The 21608-nt window shown below is 43.3% G+C and overlaps 1 protein-coding gene across 1 annotated transcript in view; it reads left to right on the top strand.

The window, feature by feature from the left end:
• The window catches only part of skic3 (SKI3 subunit of superkiller complex), a 146721-nt gene that overhangs the window by 2906 nt on the left and 122207 nt on the right, over window positions 1-21608 (top strand). The window contains exons 2-3 of the mRNA XM_068029718.1: window positions 3563-3656; window positions 17172-17315. Of these exons, the coding sequence (XP_067885819.1) occupies window positions 3567-3656; window positions 17172-17315 (234 nt within the window). The 5' untranslated portion in view covers window positions 3563-3566. The remainder of the gene's footprint in view (window positions 1-3562; window positions 3657-17171; window positions 17316-21608) is intronic.

Here is a 21608-nt window from a genome sequence, read left to right as displayed (position 1 = left end):
TAGGGAATATGGGATTAATGTAGGATTAGTATAAATGGGTGGTTGTTGGTCGGCACAGACTCAGTGGGCCGAAGGGCCTGTTTCAGTGCTGTATCTCTAAATCAAAATAAAATAAATAAAATACTGCAGATGTTGGAAATCTGAAATAAAAACAAAATGCTGGAAATACTCAGCAGGTCAGGCAACATCTGTGGAGAGAGAAGCAGAGTAAATGTTTCAGGTCCGTGACCTTTCATCAGAACTAGCCTATCCAATCTTTCCTCATAGCTGCAACTTTCACACCCTGGCAACCTTCTTGTAAATCTTCTCTGTACTCTCTCCAGAGCAATTATGTTCTTCCTGTAATGTGGTGACCAGAACTATGCAAAATACTCCAGCTGTGGCCTAACCAGAATTTTATACAGTTCCAGAATTCCATCCCTGCTTTTGTATTCTGTATCTCTGCCAATAAAGGAAAGCATTCCATATGCCTTCTTCACCACTCTATCAACCTGTCCTACCGCCTTCAGGGACCTGTGGACATGCACTCCAAGGTCTCTCACTTCTTCTACCCCTCTCAATATCCTCCCGTTTATTGTGTATTTCCTTGCTTTGTCTACCCTCCCCAAATGCATTACCTCACACTTCTCCGGATTAAATTTGCACCTTTTCCGCCCATGCAACCAAACCGTTGATATCATTCTGGAGTCTACAGCTATCCTCTTCAGTATCAACCACATGGTCAATTTTTGTGTCATCTGCAAATTTCCCAATAATGCCTCCCACATTTAAGTCCAAATCATTAATATATACTACAAACAGCAAGAGACCCAACACAGCCCTGTGGAGCATCACTGGAAACCGCCTTCCATTCGCAAAAACATCCGTCGACCATTACCTTTGTTTCCTGTCACTGAGCCAATTTTAGATCCAACCTGCCACATTCCCCTGTATCCCATGGGCTTTTATTTTTCTGACCAGTCTGCCAAGTGGGACCTTGTCAAATGCCTCACTAAAATCCATGTAGACCACATCCACTGCACTACCCTCATCAATCCTCTTTGTTACTTGCTCAAAAAATTCTGTTAAGTTAGTAAGACCTGACCTTCCCATAACAAATCCATGCAGACTATCCTTGATTAATCCATACTTTTCTGAGTGACAGTTTATCCTATATCTCAATAGATTCTAATAATTTGCCCACCACCGAGATCAGACAGATGGGCCTATAATTATTTGGCCTATCCCTCACACTCTTTTAAAATAATGGTATAACGTTTGCAGACCTCCAACCCTCTGGCAGCTCACCTGTATCTGGTGAGGATTTGATGATGATCCTCAGAGCATCTGCTATTTCCTCCCTAGTTTCCTTTAACAGCCTGGGATACAATCCATCCGGCCCTGGTGATTTCTCCACTTCCAAGGCTTTCAGACCCTCTAGTACTTCCTTTCTCATTATACTTATCGTATCTAATATTTCACACTCCTCTTCTTTTACTAGAATGTCTGCATCATCCCTCTCCTTTGTGAAGACAGTGACAAAAAACTCATTAAGAACCGTGCCCACATCTGCATCCACGCATAAGTTACCTTGTACATCTCTGAAAAGCCCGATCCTTTCCTTAGTTATCCTCTTGCTCTTAATGTACTGATAAAACATCCTTGGGTTTTCCTTGATTTTACTTACCAATAATTTTTCATGTCCTCACTTTGCTTTCCTAATTTCCTTTTTTACTTCACCCTTGCACTTTCTATACTTCTCCAGGCTTTCTAAAGTATTAAGTTTTTTTTAAAGACTTCAGAGTTTGAGTTATGCTGCATAATATTGACTCATGGAGTAAGTTTGTGATGTTTCTTCAAAGTCTGAGAATAGTCAGTCAAACTCTCACCCCCTCCTAAAGCAGTCTTGTCTGTAATTTATTAGATGGTTATACAATTTTTTTTTCCTGATTAAAGATTCTACGAGACTGTTAGATTATTGAGGATGCGGTTAATGAGTCTGTTGCCCATCTTGAACAAGGGAACTACATTTTCCTGTTTCCAATAAGTCAGAATCTTCCAGAGTTCATTGAACCATCAACGCCAAAGTGCATCACAAGTCTCTCTTATCTTGGAAGTATCTTCAGGTCTAGTTAATTTGTCCCAGGCATTGATTGATTTTTAGTCCTTTCTGCCTTCCTGGAAACTCTATTCACTGATGTCAAAATACCTACTCAAACAGATCTTATGTAGTGATACAAGTAAAACAGGAAAGGAAACAGCAAGTGTAGAAAATGCCAATAGAAAATGCTGGAAACAGACTAGATCAATCAGCATTTGCAGAGAGAAAAGACAAAATGTTTTAGAAGTGATTCTCTCTCAACAGAAAGCTGAAAGATAAGCAAACAAAGGGCACCAAACCATTTTCCAATCGATGAATTACTTTTTGAAATTAGAACACTTGTGTAGTTGTATACACCAAATAATTTGCACATGGCGAGGCCCCACAGACAGCAGATGAGCTGAATATACCATGGGATCTTTTATGCTCATCTGGACCTCGGCTTATTGTCCTTGCTGAAAAATGGCACTTCTCACAATGCAGCATTCCCTCAGTACTACACTGAAGTATCAACTTAGTTTATGTAATGAAATCCCAGAGTAGAGCCTTAACTCATTTATCATTGAGAGCCTAGATAGAGAAACTGTTCCCATTGGTGGAAGAGTCAAGAACTAGAGGACGCAGATTTAAGGTGATTGGCAAGGTGACATGAAAAACTTTTTATGCAGCCAGTGGTTATGATCTGGAATGCACTGCCTGAAAGGGTGGTGAAGGCCAATTCAGTCATGGCTTTCAAAAGGGAATTGGATAAGCACCTAATTGGGAAAAAATTTGCAGGCGAGCGGGAGAGGGACTAACTAAATTGCTCTTGCACAGAGCCGGCATGAGCTTGATGGGTTGTATGACCTTCTGTGCTGTAACTATTCTGTGATTCTATGAATCAGAGGCTGAATCATTACAAAGCACTTAATGTTTAGTTTACTTTTGTTGTACTTTGATATGTATTTGTCTTTATGTCTCATTTAATGTTTTTGAAGGATATCCATTTATTGTAAGAATGTCTTGTTTACTTTTGAGTTTCCTCCCAACCCAAATCTAAGGGCACATAACCTTAAGGTTTGTCCACCTAAAATTGTGTACTAAGGTATGGTTCTATGCCAGTGCTGCTCCCCAAATCAGACTTAGTTATTTTATAATGGGCACTATTTTCAAGCTACTTCTACTCACTGAGCAGTAACTTGTCAACTCAAGAATCAAGTCTAGAAAAGAGCCACTTCTTTGGCCTATTTGATATACTGAGTCAGGAAAGCAGTCAGCGCGCTCTCAGTATTACACTGAAACGTTGATGAGTTCAGAGTCATTTCCACTTTGACATCCAGTTTGCACTGGTTGATGTAACTCTTTCTCCCACACCATCAATACTAACTTCCTTTAATTGCTCACTATCCCCAAATAGTCATGTCATAAAATTTACCCCTAAAATTGAAATGTGGTACCTGTTGTAAAACCTATGTGTGATAATTTTTCTTCCCTATTTTATAGGAAAATGTCCAATAAAGAAGTTAAGGCCACATTGAAAAATGCAAGGGAGGCTATAAGAAATAAAGAATTTAAAGAGGCACTGAAACATTGCAAGGTATTATAGGACAATACTTTTGTCTGAAATGGTTAATTTCTAGTTTAATATTGCTTATGTTTGACATTTTAGCATTTGATATTGTACAAATGTCTAAATGCTAAGGTCATTCTAGTAATGTGCTTTAGTAAAGTTAAATGTATCCTTATCAAGATTACATCCGGTTTCCGGTGTTGATGGTCTTTTCTGTTGTTCCAGCTCAGGTGTAGGTCAAATATGGATTCTGTTCCTTCTCATTTGGTTACCGGTTTAGGTTTCAATGATATATGACCTTGGAGTCTCAGCTTCACCAACATTTGCTGGGCTCCAGGTTTTCATGATGGGACAAACTGTACATGTACATGATCCATTCAACAGCTTGGGTAGGGATTGAGCATACTTGTTGAAGTGTCGCTCTCCTCTTACCTGTGCTTCAGTTGTCTCACTTCCTCCTGGTCACTTGAAGGAAGTATTTTGCTTGGCAAAGTGGTCTTATATTTTCTTCCATTCAACAGCTCCGTAGGTGATTTAATCTCAGCCTTGAGAGGTGTGGATTGGAGTGACAGTAAGGCCAGGTTTGGGTCTTCATTCGTCTCTTGGCATTTCACAAGTGTTCTTTTGGCCATCTGGATGTGTCTTTTCTATAAATCCGTGTTCCCGTGGGTAGTGTGGTGATGGTGTTGCACCCATGCTGGTCAGCGAATTCCTTAAATTCTCTGGATGTTAATTGGGTGCCATTGTCACATATTAACCTTTCAGGAATCTCTTGCCCAGCAAACAGAACTCCTACTGCAGAGATGATTGTTGTGGGCTCTCAAGTCTTTCACCTTCTGGATTAAAGGAAACTTTGAGTAGTAGTCTGTGACTATGAGATACCATTCTTGATTATGTGTAAATAAATCGACTCCTACAGTATGCCATGGTCTGGGTGGTACTTCAGTAGCTATCATCTCTTTTTGCTCTTCTGGCATACATTGCATGTAGAGAGCATATTTTCAATATCTTTGTATATGCCTATTCCAGCACACAGCTGATCTGGCTCTGAACTTGCACTTCTCCATTCCCATATGGCCTTAGTGTATCTTCTGGAGAAGTTCTTCCTGCATTGTTTTAGGTATGGTTATTCTGGATCTGGCTAGCAGAACACCATCTTCTCGTGAAATGTTATCTCTGATAGACCAGTACTGCCGTATTGCTGGCTGCGTGTGCTGTATCTTATCACGCCATCCCTGGATCACTTGCTGAAATAGCATCTGTAACTCCTCGTCTTTGCTGGTCTGATCTCTAATTTGGCTAAGTTTCAGTGGGGGGTGATAAATCTTTACACCTAGATCTTCTATCTCAGGTTTCCCTTGTGCTGACAACTGAGGTAGGGTGTCTGTCAGCACCATTTCTTTTCCTGGCTTATATTTCAGTGTGAAATCATAACTCTGAAGCCTCAAGAGTAACCTCTGCAGTCTTGCTGGTGCTTTGCATAGATTTTTTTTGTAGATTTGCTCCAGTGGATGATGATCACTCTCCACTGTGAACTTTCTCCCACAGGGATATGTGTGGAACTTCTCACATCCATACATGACTGCCAAAAGTTCTCTTTCTATGTTGCATATCTTGTCTCAACTGATGTTAGAGCTTTGGATGCAAATGCTGTTGCCTTTCTCTCTTGCACCAGGGCTGTTCCCAGTCCTTTTGTGGAAGCATCTACTTGCAGAGTGACAGGTTTCTTTCTGTCGTAGTATAACAGACTTGTCTTCTTGCATACTACCTTTTTGAGTTTGTTGGAACTTCTGTCATGTGACTGAGCGCTGGTACTCTACATCATCTTTCATCAGCTCCCGCAGGTTTGCTGTATGTTCCGACGTGCGGAATAAAGGAGCTCATGTATTGTATCAAACCAAGGAAACTTCTCAACTCGCTCTCATCGGGCTTCCATCTCACAGATGGTTGAGATTCTTTCAGGACTCAGCTTGACTCTGTCAGATGTGCACACCATTCCGAAGAACTGGCATTCTGTCACTTTCACAATGCATTTGTCTGCGTTTAGCTTAATCCCAGCTTTCCTGGTTCTCTCCATGGCTTCATGTAGATGGTTGTCATGATCTTTTCCATCGACATCATATATCTGGATATCATCAGCTATGCTGACTGCTCCTTTGCATCCCCTGTATGTCTCGTCTACTTTTTGTTGGAACACATCCTGGCTCGCTTTGAGGCCAAAACGTAGACGCAGGAATTTGTACCGTCCAAAGGGTGTGTTGAAAATTTTCAACATTGAAGATTCTGCATCTAGCTTCACATTCCAGTAGCCATTTCTAGCATCAAGCTTGCTGAAAACTTTTGCCTCTGCCAGTGCTGGTGTGATTTCTTCCAGTGTGGGAATAGGGTAGTGATCCTTCTTTATTGCTTGGTTAAGATCTTTGGGATCTAAACAAATTCTTAACTGTCCATTTGGCTTCTTTCTCACCACGATAGAATTTACCCAACCTGTAGGCTCTGTGACTCTGGCAATCACCTTCTTTTCTTCCATTTCTTAGAGCTCTCTTTCAAGCTTTCCTTTTAGTTCTACTGGTACTTTACGTGGGGGATGAATCACTAGTTTCATCGCTGGGTCAATTGTGATGTGATACTCAAAATCTTCAAAGCATCCAACCGTCTCATCAAAACACTGGGTACATTTGTACCAGTTCTTCTTTGCTTCTGATCGGAGGGTGCTTTTCAATGGGTGTACTATCTTCAGCCCTCCGTGTCGCCTCCTTCACCTCATGGTTTACTGAGAGAACCTGCAGCTCTTTGCAACTGCTGCACCGTAGGATAACAGGACCATCTGCTTCAGTGATATAGAACATACAGTTAACATCTTTTCCTTTGGTGTGTCCCTCTGTCCCTTTGGGTTGCTCCTAGCTGTCGAATCTCAGTTTCCCCCGTATGCTGTTAGCAAAACATTGTTTGGTTATCCAGGAAAGGTGCTTTGAAACCATTTTCATCCAAATTTTCAGGAAAGATCTTCTGGTATAGTCTGAGTGGGATGATGTTGCTCTGCACTCCAGTATCAATCTTCAACTTCAGATCTATCGTCGTGGGCTTGTTTCTCACCCTCTTCCTGATCTGAATGGTTGTGAGAATTTCTTTTCTCTGGGAACTGTCACATCCTGACATTTTGTGCAGTTGTATGGTTCCTAGGTCTATCATTTCATCAGTTCCCACCAACAACGCCGGGAAAGCTCATCCGCGTCCTCCCGGAGGACGCGGATGACCTTTCCCAGCGTCGATGGTGGGAACTGATGAAATGGTTTATTACCTGCACCCCCTTTCCCCCCCTTCCCCATCCCAGCTCCACTCTCCCAGCTCATCCCCACCCCCTCCCCCCTCTCAACCCCTTCCCAGCTCCCCCCTCGTACCATCTTCCCCCTAAACCCACTTCCCCTGCACGCTCCCCCTCGCACCCCCTTCCCACCACCCCTCTCCTTCGCACCCCCTCCTCCCACCGGCATCCTCCTACCCCTGTGTAGGGGCCCTAACAACCCCACTGCCTTGTGGACGTCTCGGACAGACCAAGGCTAAGGGAGTAAACCCTAACAGAAAATCCGGAGCGGAACCCCGTAGGCGGTCATGTGTCACCTTTGGTATGTTTCCGGCAGTTCCTGCAGCCATACCGGTGCCAAATGTCGTGCTCTGCACTCCTTTGGACCCCACCAGAAAGGCCGAGAGGGGGGTTTTGACGCTTGGGCAACTCTCAACTTCCATACTTTCGCCCAGGCATGCGCCATGGAGAGGTCACTCCATAGTCGCCTCACAGCGACCGAAACAACACGGAAGGCAGCAGTTATGGGTTATAAGTCCAGCACAATTGGCGTAGAGATTGGGAGCCACGGGTTGCCTTTGTCGGTGGGAGAGGTCATCGCACCTCACTGGACAGCTACCGCCCGCCACAGTCCACCTGCTTCAATGGGTGCTTGGAGCTCATGGTCATTGCCCCAAAAGTGGACTGCAACACCGCACCAAACAGCTCGAAAAAAGGAAAGAAGGTACCAGCCCTTCACTTTGAAAGCTGGAACGTCAGAACTATGTGTCCTGGCCTGTCGGAAGATCTTACACAAATCAACGATTCTCGGAAGACCACCATCATTAACAACGAGCTCAGTAGACTCAATGTAGACATTGCAGCACTTCAGGAGACATGCCTCCCTGTGAGTGGATCTCTAACCGAGCAAGACTACACCTTCTGGCAGGGTAGGGATCCTGAAGAACCAAGACAGCATGGAGTGGGCTTCGCCATCAGAAACTCCTTGCTCAGCATGATAGAGCCTCTCTCAAATGGCTCGGAACGCATACTGTCCATCCGACTGCTCACCACCTCTGGTCCAGTACACCTACTCAGCATCTATGCTCCAACACTCTGCTCCCTACCTGAAGCTAAAGACCAGTTCTACGAGGAACTCCATAATATCATTAGTAGCATCCCCAACACCGAACACCTGTTCCTGCTGGGGGACTTTAATGCCAGGGTTGGGGCCGACCATGACTCATGGCCCTCCTGCCTTGAGCGCTATGGTGTTGGAAGGATGAATGAAAATGGGCAGAGACTGCTTGAGTTATGTACCTATCATAACCTCTGCATCACCAACTCGTTCTTTCACACTAAACCCTGTCACCAGGTTTCATGGGGGCACCCAAGATCGTGTCGTTGGCACCAGCTGGACCTCATCGTCACAAAGCGAGCCTCCTTAAACAGTGTCCAAATCACACGCAGCTTCCACAGTGCGGACTGCGACACCGACCACTCCCTGGTGTGCAACAAGGTTAGACTCAAACCAGAGAAGCTGCATCACTCCAAGCAGAAGGGCCATCCGCGCATCAACACGAGCAGAATTTCTCATCCACAGCTGTTACAAAAATTTCTAAATTCACTTGTAAAAGCCCTTCAAAACACTCCCACAGGGGTTGCTGAGACCAAGTGGGCCCACATCAGAGACGCCATCTATGAGTCAGCTTTGACCACCTATGGCAAACGTGCGAAGAGGAATGCAGACTGGTTTCAATCTCATTTTGAAGAGCTGGAACCTGTCATAGCCGCTAAGCGCATTGCACTGTTGAGCTACAAGAAAGCCCCCAGCGAGTTAACATCCAAAGCACTTAAAGCAGCCAGAAGCACTGCACAAAGAACAGCCAGGCGCTGCGCAAATGACTACTGACAACACCTATGCAGTCATATTCAGCTGGCCTCAGACACCGGAAACATCAGAGGAATATATGATGGCATTCAGAGAGCTTTTGGGCCAACCATCAAGAAGATCGCCCCCCTCAAATCTAAATCGGGACACAATCACTGACCAACGCAAGCAAATGAACCGCTGGGTTGAGCACTACCTAGAACTGTACTCCAGGGAGAATGTTGTCACTGAGACTGCCCTCAATGCAGCCCAGCCTCTACCAGTCATGGATGAGCTGGACGTACAGCCTACAAAATTGGAACTCAGTGATGCCATTGATTCTCTAGCCAGCGGAAAAGCCCCTGGGAAGGACAGTATTACCCCTGAAATAATCAAGAGTGCCAAGCCTGCTATACTCTCAGCACTACATGGACTGCTATGCCTGTGCTGGGACGAGGGAGCAGTACCTCAGGACCTACGCGATGCCAATATCATCACCCTCTATAAAAACAAAGGTGACCGCGGTGACTGCAACAACTACCATGGAATCTCCCTGCTCAGCATAGTGGGGAAAGTCTTTGCTCGAGTCGCTTTAAACAGGCTCCAGAAGCTAGCCGAGCGCGTCTATCCTGAGGCACAGTGTGGCTCTCGTGCAGAGAGATCGACCATTGACATGCTGATCTCCCTTCGTCAGATACAAGAGAAATGCCGCGAACAACAGATGCCCCTCTACATTGCTTTCATTGATCTCACCAAAGCCTTTGACCTCGTCAGCAGACGTGGTCTCTTCAGACTATTCGAAAAGATCGGATGCCCACCAAAGCTACTAAGTATCATCACCTCATTCCATGACAATATGAAAGGCACAATTCAGCATAGCAGCATCTCATCAGACCCCTTTCCTATCCTGAGTGGCGTGAAACAGGGCTGTGTTCTTGCACCCACACTGTTTGGGATTTTTTTCTCCCTGCTGCTCTCACATGCGTTCAAGTCTTCAGAAGAAGTAATTTTCCTCCACACAAGATCAGGTGGCAGGTTGTTCAACCTTGCCCGTCTAAGAGCGAAGTCCAAAGTATGGAAAGTCCTCATCAGGGAACTCCTCTTTGCTGACGATGCTGCTTTAACATCTCACACTGAAGAGTGTCTGCAGAGTCTCATTGACAGATTTGCGGCTGTCTGCAATGAATTTGGCCTAACCATCAGCCTCAAGAAAATGAACATCATGGGACAGGACGTCAGAAATGCTCCATCCATCAATATCGGCGACCACGCTCTGGAAGTGCTTCAAGAGTTCACCTACCTAGGCTCAACTATCACCAGTAACCTGTCTCTCGATGCAGAAATCAACAAGCGCATGGGAAAGGCTTCCACTGCTATGTCCAGACTGGCCAAGAGAGTGTGGTAAAATGGCACACTGACACGGAACACAAAAGTCCGAGTGTATCAAGCCTGTGTCCTCAGTACCTTGCTCTATGGCAGTGAGGCCTGGACAACGTATGTCAGCCAAGAGCGACGTCTCAATTCATTCCATCTTCGCTGCCTCCGGAGAATACTTGGCATCAGGTGGCAGGACCATATCTCCAACACAGAAGTCCTCGAGGCGGCCAACATCCCCAGCTTATACACAGTACTGAGTCAGCGGCGCTTGAGATGGCTTGGCCATGTGAGCCGCATGGAAGATGGCAGGATCCCCAAAGACACATTGTACAGCGAGCTCGTCACTGGTATCAGACCCACTGGCCGTCCATGTCTCCGCTTTAAAGACGTCCGCAAACGCGACATGAAGTCCTGTGACATTGATCACAAGTCGTGGGAGTCAGTTGCCAGCGATTGCCAGAGCTGGCGGGCAACCATAAAGGCGGGGCTAAAGTGTCGCAAGTCGAAGAGACTTAGCAGTTGGCAGGAAAAAAGACAGAGGTGCAAGGGGAGAGCCAACTGTGTAATAGCCCCGACAAACACATTTTTCTGCAGCACCTGTGGAAGAGTCTGTCACTCAAGAATTGGTCTTTATAGCCACTCCAGGCGCTGCTCCATAAACCACTGACCACCTCCAGGCGCTTACCCATTGTCTCTCGAGACAAGGAGGCCAAAGAAGAGGTCTATCATGTTCTCAAAACCCATCGTCGTCTTCCAGGGTATGGATATTTTGATTTCTTTCACTACTCATTCGCCTTGTTGCTCTGGTGACTCGTCTACCACCTTCTTGTCTTGTTCTGTACATCTTTTCCCAGTGATTGGTCTTTCCACAAGCTCTGCAGATTGATCCATATGCGAGACATTTCCTTCTGTTTGTCAATTCATGTGGTCGTCCACAGCTCCTGCATGTCTGTCTGGTGTACGTTCTTTTGTCACTGTTTCACTACATCAACCCAGATGTTGGAAATAATCACACTTCAAACTTGGAAAGGCTTGAGCTTTTCATTTATTTGTTCAGCCAGCACGCTGCCTGCTGTAAGACTGGTCAGACTGGTTTTCTGTTACATATCACATGATTCTGCAATGCAGCTATGAATGTGGCCCCACTGGAACCTTTACACATAACAACTAGTTCCTAGCTAATTAGTTCCCAGCACTTTACAGATAGTAGTATAACAATATATAACAGCTTGAAAGGATGGGCCATGATTGGGAGGTGGGGCAGAGGCTGAAGGCTCCCTTTATCATGATCCTCCTGCCCAGAAGTAACTTGAAAACAGACAGAGTTTTGAAACTTATCTGGGTCTTTTCTGGCCAGTTGGCTGCTCCTACCCCGTTGCTACTGCTGGGCAGCAGACAGGATGGGAGAACCCCTATGTTGAAGTTAAAAATAAGTTGTCACCTCTTTGTTGTTAAGTGGGTCCCTGTCTCTTTTGAGCAGGGGCCTTATTCAGTGCTTGAATTGTTGCCATAAATCTTGTGGCAGTCTGGAATGGGGTGAGGTTGAGGCCTGATTGCTTGATCCTGGTATTTTAACCCCCGACTCTTCCACTGATTGGTGAGGGATGGGTGGGGGGTGGAATGGTGGGGTCAAAATCAAGGCTGCGGTGATTTTCCTTATAATTCAAGCTTTTTAAGGTAATTTTAAGTGCCCAGTACGAAAGCCCATTTTTGGTGCCTTCCTTTGCAGTACTACTTTTGAGGTACTGTCACTGTTGTAATGTTTTTTACATTGCAACAGTACCTACGATTCTAAAAGAGTACTTAATGGACTGAAAAGTGCTTGCGACATCCTGAGGTCATGAAAGGCGCTATGTAAATACAATCTTTCTTTTGAACAAATATAGGAATATAGGATTATGTTCCCATGGTAAACTGCAAACCCAATTTTTTGTTTTCGGAATTACATTTAGAATTTCCAACGCCTGCCCCATTACTACTTAAGATGATTGCTAATCATACTGGACACTTAGACTAGACTGTTAACAGATTTATTCATATATATTCATTCACAGAAATAAGCAACAATAGTCAGTTGCTGAAGTCAATTCAAATAACCAACAGCTTTGAACCAGTTCATGAATTAAACATTTGCTTTCCTTTGATTTTCTTGCAGCTCTCTTAAACAAATGAACGAGCACTTTTCACAAGGCGATAGTTGCTGAACCTGACTATCTAGTCTTTATAAGAATTATGTAGGCATTTTATCTCTGCCTCTCAAAACTAAGTCAAAACCTATCTGTCACGTCCATTGTCTTATACTGTCAAAACTCTTTGAAATACATTCTCCATTTGAAAAGTCAGTTTTGACACAAGAACACTTTACTTGGACAATGAACCACAAGCTCCACAATATGTACATGTCAGTGGCTACTGTCGTGTATGATGAGTACTGTCTACATTATGTCTTCATTAATAGTCTGATGATGCTGATTAACACTTAAATGTTTAATGACTGACACTTGTCCCAGATCAATAAAGTAAAGCTTGACTGTAACTTGGCAGCTAACATAAAAAGGGAGTCCCAAAGTTTTCTATAGACATATAAATAGTAAAAGGAGGAGTGGGGCCAATTAGGGACCCGAAAGGGGATTTGCACATGGAGGTAAAGGGCACAGCTGAGGTATTAAATGAAAACATTGCATCTGTCTTTACTAAGGAAGAAGATGCAATCCAAGCAATGATGAAAGATATGCTAGTTCAGACACTAGAAGGGTTTAAAATTGATAATGAGAAGGATTGGATAGACTGTCTGTATTTAAAGTTGATAAAGCACCAGAACCGGATGAAATGCATCCAAGGATACTGAGGGAAGTGAGATTGCAAATTGCGGAGGCACTGGCCATAATTTTTCGTTCTTCCTTGGACTCGAGGATGGTGTTAGAGGACTGGAAAATTGCAAAAATTACACACCCTTGTTCAATTAAGATAAGCCCAGCAGCCATAGGCCAGTCAGTTTAACTTCGGTGGTGGGGAAAATTATAGAAAGAATAATTCAGGACAAAATTAATAGTCACATGTACAAATGTGGGTTAATTAAAGAAAGGCAGCCTGGATGTTTTAAGGGAAAATCCTGTTTAACTTGCTGGAGTTTTTTTGAAGACTTAACAGAGAGGGGTTGATGAGGGCAATGTAGTTGATATGGACTTCCACAAGGCATTTGATACAGAGCTGCACAACAGACTTGTGAGCAAAGTTATAGCTTGTGGAATAAAAGGGACAGCAGTAACATGGATACAGAATTGGCTGAATGACAGGAAACAAAGAGTAGTGGTTTCTTTTCTTTTCTTTCTTTTGAGCCTCCTTATCTCGAGAGACAATGGATACGCGCCTGGAGGTGGTCAGTGGTTTGTGAAGCAGCGCCTGGAGTGGCTATAAAGGCCAATTCTGGAGTGACAGGCTCTTCCACAGGTGCTGCAGAGAAATTTGTTTGTCGGGGCTGTTGCACAGTTGGCTCTCCCCTTGCGCCTCTGTCTTTTTTCCTGCCAACTACTAACTCTAACAAAGAGTAGTGGTTAATGGATGTTTTTTGGGCTGGAGGAAGGCTTGTAGTGGAGTTCCGCAGGGGTCAGTGTTGGGATCCTTGCTTTTCCTGATGCATATTAATGACCTAGACCTTGGTGTATAGGGCACAATTTCAAAGTTTGCAGATGATACAAAACTTGGAAGCATTGTGAACTGTGAGGAGGATAGTGTAGAACTTCAGAAGGATATAGACAGATTGGTTGAATGTGCAGACGAGTAGCAGATGACATTCAATGCAGAGAAATGTGAAGTGATTCATTTTGGTCGGAAGAACATGGAGAGACGATATAAAATAAAGGGTACAATTCTAAAGGGGGTGCAGGAGCAGAGGGACCTGGGTGTATATGTGCATAGGTCATTGAAGGTGGCAGGACAAGTTGAGAACACGGTTAATAAAGCATACAGTATCCTGGGCTTTGTTAATAGGGGCATAGTGTACAAAAGCAAGGAAGTTATATTGAACTTGTATAAGACACTAGTTCGGCCTCAGCTGGAGTATTGCATCCAGTTTTTGGTGCCACGCTTTAGGAAGGATGTGATGGCATTAGAGGGATGCAGAAAAGATTCATGAGAATGGTTCCAGAGATGAGGAACTTCAGTTATGAAGATAGATCGGAGAAGTTGGGACGTTTTCCTTGGAGAAGAGAAGGCTGAGGAGATTTGTTAGAGCTACTCAAAATCATGAGGGGTCTGGACAGAGTAGATAAGGAGAAACTGTTCCTACTTATGAAAGTATTATTATTATTTATTATTTGTTTGTGGTATATGGGTGTCGCTGGCTAAGCCAGCATTTATTACCCATCCCTAATTGCCCTTGAACTGAGTGATTTGCAGGCGATATCACATTTTAAGAGTCAACCACATTGCTGTGGGTCTGGAGTCACATGTGGATTGGACAGCAGATTTCCTTCCCGAAAGCGCATTAGTGAACCAGATGGGTTTTTACAACAATCGACAATAGTTTCATGGTCACCATTCGACTAGCTTTTTTTTAAATTTCCAGATTAATTGAATTCAAATTTCACCATTTGTCATGGTGGGATTTGAACCCATGAGCCTGGGCCTTTGGGTTACTAGTCCAATGACATTACCACTATGCCACTGCCTCCCACTTGAAGCATTCAAAAGGGAATTAGTCTGTTCTATGAAAAGGAAGAATGTGCAGGGTTATGGGGAGAAAGCGGGGGACTGGCACTAGTTGAAATGCTCATTAGGAGAGCCGGTGCCGACACGACAGGCCAAATGGCCTCCTTTAGGGCTGTAACAATTCTGTGATTTTGTGACCAGTTTCTTTATGATGTATATCATGAAGAGTCAAAAGAATGGAAATCAACTTTCCAGCATAATGTTTTAAGGGTGGTATTTCGTGAAAAACAACACTTGTTGCATATTTTTGCACTTTTTCCATCTAAAGAAATTTCAGCATTTTTTGCATATAGAACATCAAGCAGAGGTGGGACAAGAAATTTAGTTGCAGAGGTACAAATGCGTGGTAATCCTTTCTTTGAAGGGGCTGAGGGTGGTGGTGAGACAGAAGTACTGAGGGAGTGAGCTCCAAAAGGTTGGGTTAAGGAGGCTGAATAATGGCAGCCAATGCAAGAAATTAGGAATTAGGCTGGTGTTGGAGGATGAGGCAATGGGCACAGGAAGGTGTGTCTAGAGGAGATCAGAGATTGGAAAAGAAGTAGGTCATTCAGCCACTTGATCCTGTTCCGGCTAAGGACGGCAAATTTCCTTCTCTAAAGGAAAAACCAGATGGGGTTTTACAACAATTTGGTACTAGTATTTTTTTAATTCCAGATTTTATTTAAGTAATTGAATTTAAATTCTACAGATATTGAAATGGGATTTGAACTCTAATCTTTGGATCCAGGCCTCTGGATTATTAGGTCCAGTAATTTAACCACTATGCTATGGTATCCCTGAAGCTGTAAGTAGGAAAGTAGATAAGGGGGATCCAATGGATATAGTCTTGTTGGATTTTCAGAAGTCATTCGATAAGGCAGCACACAAGATTTATACACAAGGTTATGGCTCATGGAATTGGAGGTAATATGTTGGCACGAATTAAGGATTTGTTAACACAGAAAACAGTAGAAATGAACAGATCATTTTCAGAATGGAAGGATGTAACAAGTGGAGTGCCACAAGGATCAGTGCTTGGGCCTCAGCTATTTACAATTTGCTTCAATGGCTTCGATGAGGGCACTAAGTGTAAGGTTGCTGACAATACAAAGCTAGCTGGGAAAGTAAGCTGTGAGGAGGAGGCAAAGGGATATAGACTGGTTAGGTGATTGGGCCAGAAGGTGGTAGGTGGAATATGCTGTGGGGAAGTGTGAAATTATCCACTTTAGTAGGAAGAATGGAAAAGCAGAATATTTTTGAAAGGTTGAGAGATTAGTTGGAGGAGGGACTGAAATGATGCTCATGCTAATTATTGTGGCCAATTGCTGGTCAGGCTCACTTGTTTCTACCCTGGATGATGTTTTTACCTTATTCAGGAGGTCATGTTTCTTAATTTTCCTGGTGCATTGTTCTGATCACTTCTGACAATGGGATACATGGGTATTTGGACACCTAGTATTGGCATCAGGTCATTTGTCAGTCAATTGTAGCAAAACTTAATTCAAAGTAAAATTGTCTACTCTGCCTCAATAATCTGTCTTAACTTCTGCCTGAAAAAGCATTATCTTGCGGCATGGACAGAGTGGATAGTCAGAAGCTTTTTCCCAGGGTGGAAGAATCAGTTACTAGGGGGCATAGGTTTAAGGTGAGAGGGGCAAAGTTTAGAGGGGATGTGTAGGCAAGCTCTTTACACAGAGGGTGGTGAGTGCCTGGAACTTGTTGCCGGGGGAGGTGGTGGAAGCAGGTACCATAGAGACGTTTAAGAGGCATCTTGACAAATACATGAATAGGATGGGAATAGAGGGGTACGGACCCCGGAAGTGCAGAAGGTTTTAGTTTAGGCAGGTATCAAGATCGGCTCAGGCTTGGAGGGCCGAATGGCCTGTTCCTGTGCTGTACTGTTCTTTGTTTGTTCTATCTTCTGTAAGTGTGAATTGTTTTCATTTCACACACCAGCCAATCTTATCTCTGAGTAAGATTGACAATTTATACCATGAGCCCTCACACATTTTGAAATCTATTGTAATTACTACATGTCAGGTATGATTTCTAAAGTCAACAAGAGATTGAAGTCATACACCTTATCTGATGGGGAAAGACTATTCACCCAGATTTCAGATAGATAGCTAGATTATATAATTTACTATACTTTTGCGTCGTATTGAAGAACAAACAGCAAAGTTTAAAGTTCACTTTAGTACTTCTATTTTGCCAATCTGAAGAATGTGTACATGTTTGTTTGAATAACAACCAGATTTCTATTAGAGGCAATCTCTACCTACTCTGAACTGTTATTTCTGACATTTGTATTCTAATTGTGCAGGCTGTGTTGAAACAAGACAAGAATAACTACAATGCTTGGGTTTTTATTGGAGTTGCTGCAGCAGAGTTGGAACAGCCTGACCAGGCAAAGACTGCATATAAAAAGGCTGCAGAACTTGATCCAGACCAATTGTTGGCATGGCAGGTATATCAGTGATCAAATTGTATTCTCCTAAACAATCCTATTCTGTGGATGTAAAATTGTGTCATACAATATTTGAGTTTAGTATTTTCTGCTGCACCAATCTGCTTCAATCGGGTTTCGTCTACAAATAAAATTAAAACTTGCTATTAGTATGTTTGCAAAATAAAGTGCATGTGCTTTATTATCTGCCTCTTTATGTTAGCAGAAATTCAGGTGGTTAGTGAAGCTGCCTGAAACCTAATAGAGGAACAAAATGCATTTTTCCTGTGTGATAGGTTCAAATATCAATCATATTTTCATTCAACACATGAGGGGAAACTTGTGGGTTTATTTATCAGTAAGATATTGTATTGTGAATACTACATATATTAGATTTTCTGTGATATTTCTCAATGGTCTCTGTTATCTATACAATAGTCAGTTTCTTGATATATTTTTAAAATGAAAAGCTTTTAAAATGTACTTCTTAGTTTCCATGCATCTAAAATAAAGCAGCTTATTTTTAAAGCATGCAATTCGTGGAAACTCTCAATTTGATCTGGGGAAGTGGCCAATTTTCTGGCAGGGTGGGCTTCTAGTACAATGATTTTTTAACTAGTGCAAAAGATTGCGGGAACTCTATTTTTGCTGGACGTAATTTACACTTGAAATTCCTCAATCTTTTGCACTGTTAGGCCGATTTTGGGCAAATTGCACTGGAAGTACCAGCAGAACCTAGCGGAAACACCTGTCCATAATTCTGATTATGCAGTTTTGGTTTTGTTGGGAGGTATGAACTCTGAATTGATATTTTCAGTACCCACATATAACTTTACATCGTGAAAGACACAAAAGTTGGTTTGTTCATCATGCTTTATATTGGTATTTTATCCAATTGTTGTAAGTGTTTGCTTCTGTACAGTCACCTTGTAAACAATTCTGATCTAATTTTAGCCTATGCAAATTGATGTGATGCCATGGTATTTTCCACTTGGCAAAAAGGAGCAAAGAGAACATGGTTAAGTGTGTCCAGGATAGTTTTCTGAAGCAGTATGTGGATAGTCATACTAGAGAAGGGGCTACACTCGACCTCCTCTTAGGAAATGAGGATGGGCAGGTGGTTGATGTGTCAGTGGGGGAGCACTTTGGGACCAGTGACCATAACTCTATTAGCTTCAAGATATTTATGGAAAAGGATAGGACTGGTCCTCAGGTTGAAGTCCTAAATTGGGGGAAGGCTAATTTCAATGGAATCAGACAGGAACTCTCAAAAGTTGAATGGGAGAGGCTGTTTACAGGTAAAGGGACGTCTGGCAAATGGGAAGCTTTTAAAAGTGAGATAGGAAGAGTTCAGGGCCGGAATGTTCCTGTTGGATGGAAGGGCAAGGCTGGAAAGTTTAGGGAACCTTGATTGACGAGGGATATTGAGGGTCTCGTCAAGACAAAGAAAGAGGCATATGTCAGGTATAGGCAGCTAGGATCGAGCGAGTGCCTCGGAGTATAGGGGATGTAGGACTACACTTAAGAAGGAAATTAGGAGGGCAAAAAGGGGCCATGAGATTTCCCTGGCAGATAAGATAAAGGAGAATCCTAAAAGATTCTATAAGTATATTAAGAGTAAAAGGGTAGCTAGGGAGAGAGTAGGTCCCCTTAAGGATCAGTGTGGCAATCTGTGTGGAGCCACAGGAAATGGGCGAGGTCTTAAATGAATATTTCTCGTCCGTATTTACCGTGGAGAAGGTCATGGAAGCCAGTGAGTTCAAGGGAGGGAACACCGATATTCTGGAGCATATCAACATTACAAAGGAGGAGGTTTTGAAGCGCATTAATGTGGATAAATCCCCAGGGCCTGACCATGTCTCACGAATTTGATTTGAGTTTTTCGAGGAGGTGACCAAGAGGATTGACGAGGGTAGGGCGATGGACGTTGTCTACATGGACTTTAGCAAGGCCTTTGACAAGGTCCTGCATGGTCGGCTGGTCCAGAAGGTTCGAACACATGGGATCCAGAGTGAGCTAGCAAATTGGATACAAAATTGGCTTGGTGATAGGAGGCAGAGGGTGGTAGTGGAGGGTTGTTTTTCAGATTGGAGGCCAGTGATGTGCCGCAGGGATCAGTGCTGGGCCCTCTGTTGTTTGTCATATATATTGATGAATTGGATGTGAATGTAAGGGGCATGATTAGTAAGTTTGCAGATGACACCAAAATTGGTGGTATAGTGAACAGTGAAGAAGGTTGTCTAAGGTTACAACAGGATATAGATCAACTGGGAAAGTGGGCAAGGGATTGGCAAATGGAATTTAATGCAGACAAGTGTGAAGTGATGCATTTTGGGAAGTTAAATCAGGGCAGGACATGTACAGTGAATGGCAGGGCCCTGGGGAGTGTTCTTGAGCAGAGAGACCTTGGGGTGCAAGTACATAGTTCCTTGAAAGTGGCAACACAGGTAGACAGGGTGGTGAAGAAGGCGTATGGTATGCTTGCCTTCATTGGCCGAGGCATTGAGTACAAGAGCTGGGACGTCATTTTACAGTTGCACATGACGTTGGTTAGGCCGCATTTGGAGTACTGTGTGCAGTTCTGGTCGCCGCACTACAGGAAAGATGTGATTCAGCTAGAGAGGATGCAGAAAAGATTCAGAAGGATGTTGCCTGCTTGGAGGGCTTGAGTTATAAAGAGAGATTGGATAGACTGGGTCTGTTTTCCCTGTAGCGAAGGAGGCTGAGAGGGGACATGATAGAGGTATATAAAATTATGAGAAGCATAGATAGGGTAGATAGCCAGAGTCTGTTTCCCATGGTAGGGGTGACTAAAACTGGAGAGCATAGATTTAAAGTGAGAGAGAGGAGGTTTAAAGGAGATCAAAGGGGTAAAATTTTCACACAAAGAATGGTGTGGATCTGGAATGAGCTGCCTGAGGAACAGTAGCGACATTTAAGAGGTATCTGGACAGATACTTGAATGAGCAAGGCATAGAGGGATATGGAATTAATGCAGGCAGATGGGATTAGTATAGATAGGCATTATGGTCGGTATGGACGCGGTGGGCCGAATGGCCTGTTTCTGTGCTGTACGACTCTATGGTGGGCATGCCACCAGATGTCAAGGAACTGATATCACAAAAAGCTAATTGTTGCTCCTGGACATATACCTTCGCATGCTGTGAGCACAGGACAGAAATATTGGGAGGGAGCCCAAACCACAATGTGTTTTTAATTTTTGAGTGTAAAATTTTCCATTTTGTGTCACTTTAGCGCCTGTGTTTGCACTTAAGAACATTGCTGTTACAGATGATGGTAAAGCTGGCCTATATATTTCACATTATTTCAAAAATCAAATTTATTACCATTTTGAAACCCTTAAAATCTAAAGTTTTGTGACACATGCTAGGCATTATACCTTAAAAAAAAATTGCAACTGGTCCTTGTTTGTACGGCATGCAACAATGTCTGATATGCCTGTTGATCATGAAGTATACTGATTGCCTGAAACATTTGTCATATTTTTGAATCATTACACTAGAGGTTTTCTTGGATTTGGATTCAGCATTAGCAGTTGCTGCTATATTATGAGTGGACCTCTCGTCTCTTACATTTGGAGTCTCCTTTTTCCTGTTGCCAGGAAATCCTTGTATGTTAAATGGGAAATATTAATTTCATTGGCTGGAAACTTACCTTCGATTCTTATTGGAAAAAATTCTACAAGTTAACTTTTTAAAAAAACTGATAGCCACTGCAATTTACATTTGAAATATCGGGAGAGTGAACTGGAGACAAAAAGTCTAACAAGAAGCCCAGCCAGACCTTTCCGAAGAAGGGTCACTGACCCGAAACGTTAACTCTGCTTCTCTTTCCACAGATGCTGCCAGACCTGCTGAGTGGTTCCAGCATTTCTTCTTTTTATTGCAGCCAGAACAATGCTTTGGCTAACTGAGTAGATTAGCCAGATCACCCTCGTTAGTGGGACATTCCACACCATCTCTACGCATTCATAAATGGATACATCCCTCCAGGGAGTAAACACTGCCAACCCCACCTGAGAGAAGTTTGGGGTTTTAGACATTGGACCTCTTTAAAAACAAAGGGGAGTAAGAGAATCATGTAACTGTCTGTTCATCTCCTGAAGAAACTGGAATTTTTTTTTTTTATTCATTCACGGAATGTGGGCGTCGCTGGCCAGGCCAGCATTTATTGCCCATCCCTAATTGCCCTTGAGAAGGTGGTGGTGAGCTGCCTTCTTGAACCGCTGCAGTCCATGTGGGGTAGGTACACCCACAGTGCTGTTAGGAAGGGAGTTCCAGGATTTTGACCCAG

The sequence above is a fragment of the Heterodontus francisci genome, chromosome 4 (genome assembly GCF_036365525.1).
Source record: "Heterodontus francisci isolate sHetFra1 chromosome 4, sHetFra1.hap1, whole genome shotgun sequence".
Classification (NCBI taxonomy): Eukaryota; Metazoa; Chordata; class Chondrichthyes; order Heterodontiformes; family Heterodontidae; genus Heterodontus; species Heterodontus francisci.
This window is presented reverse-complemented; position numbering and strand designations above follow the sequence as displayed.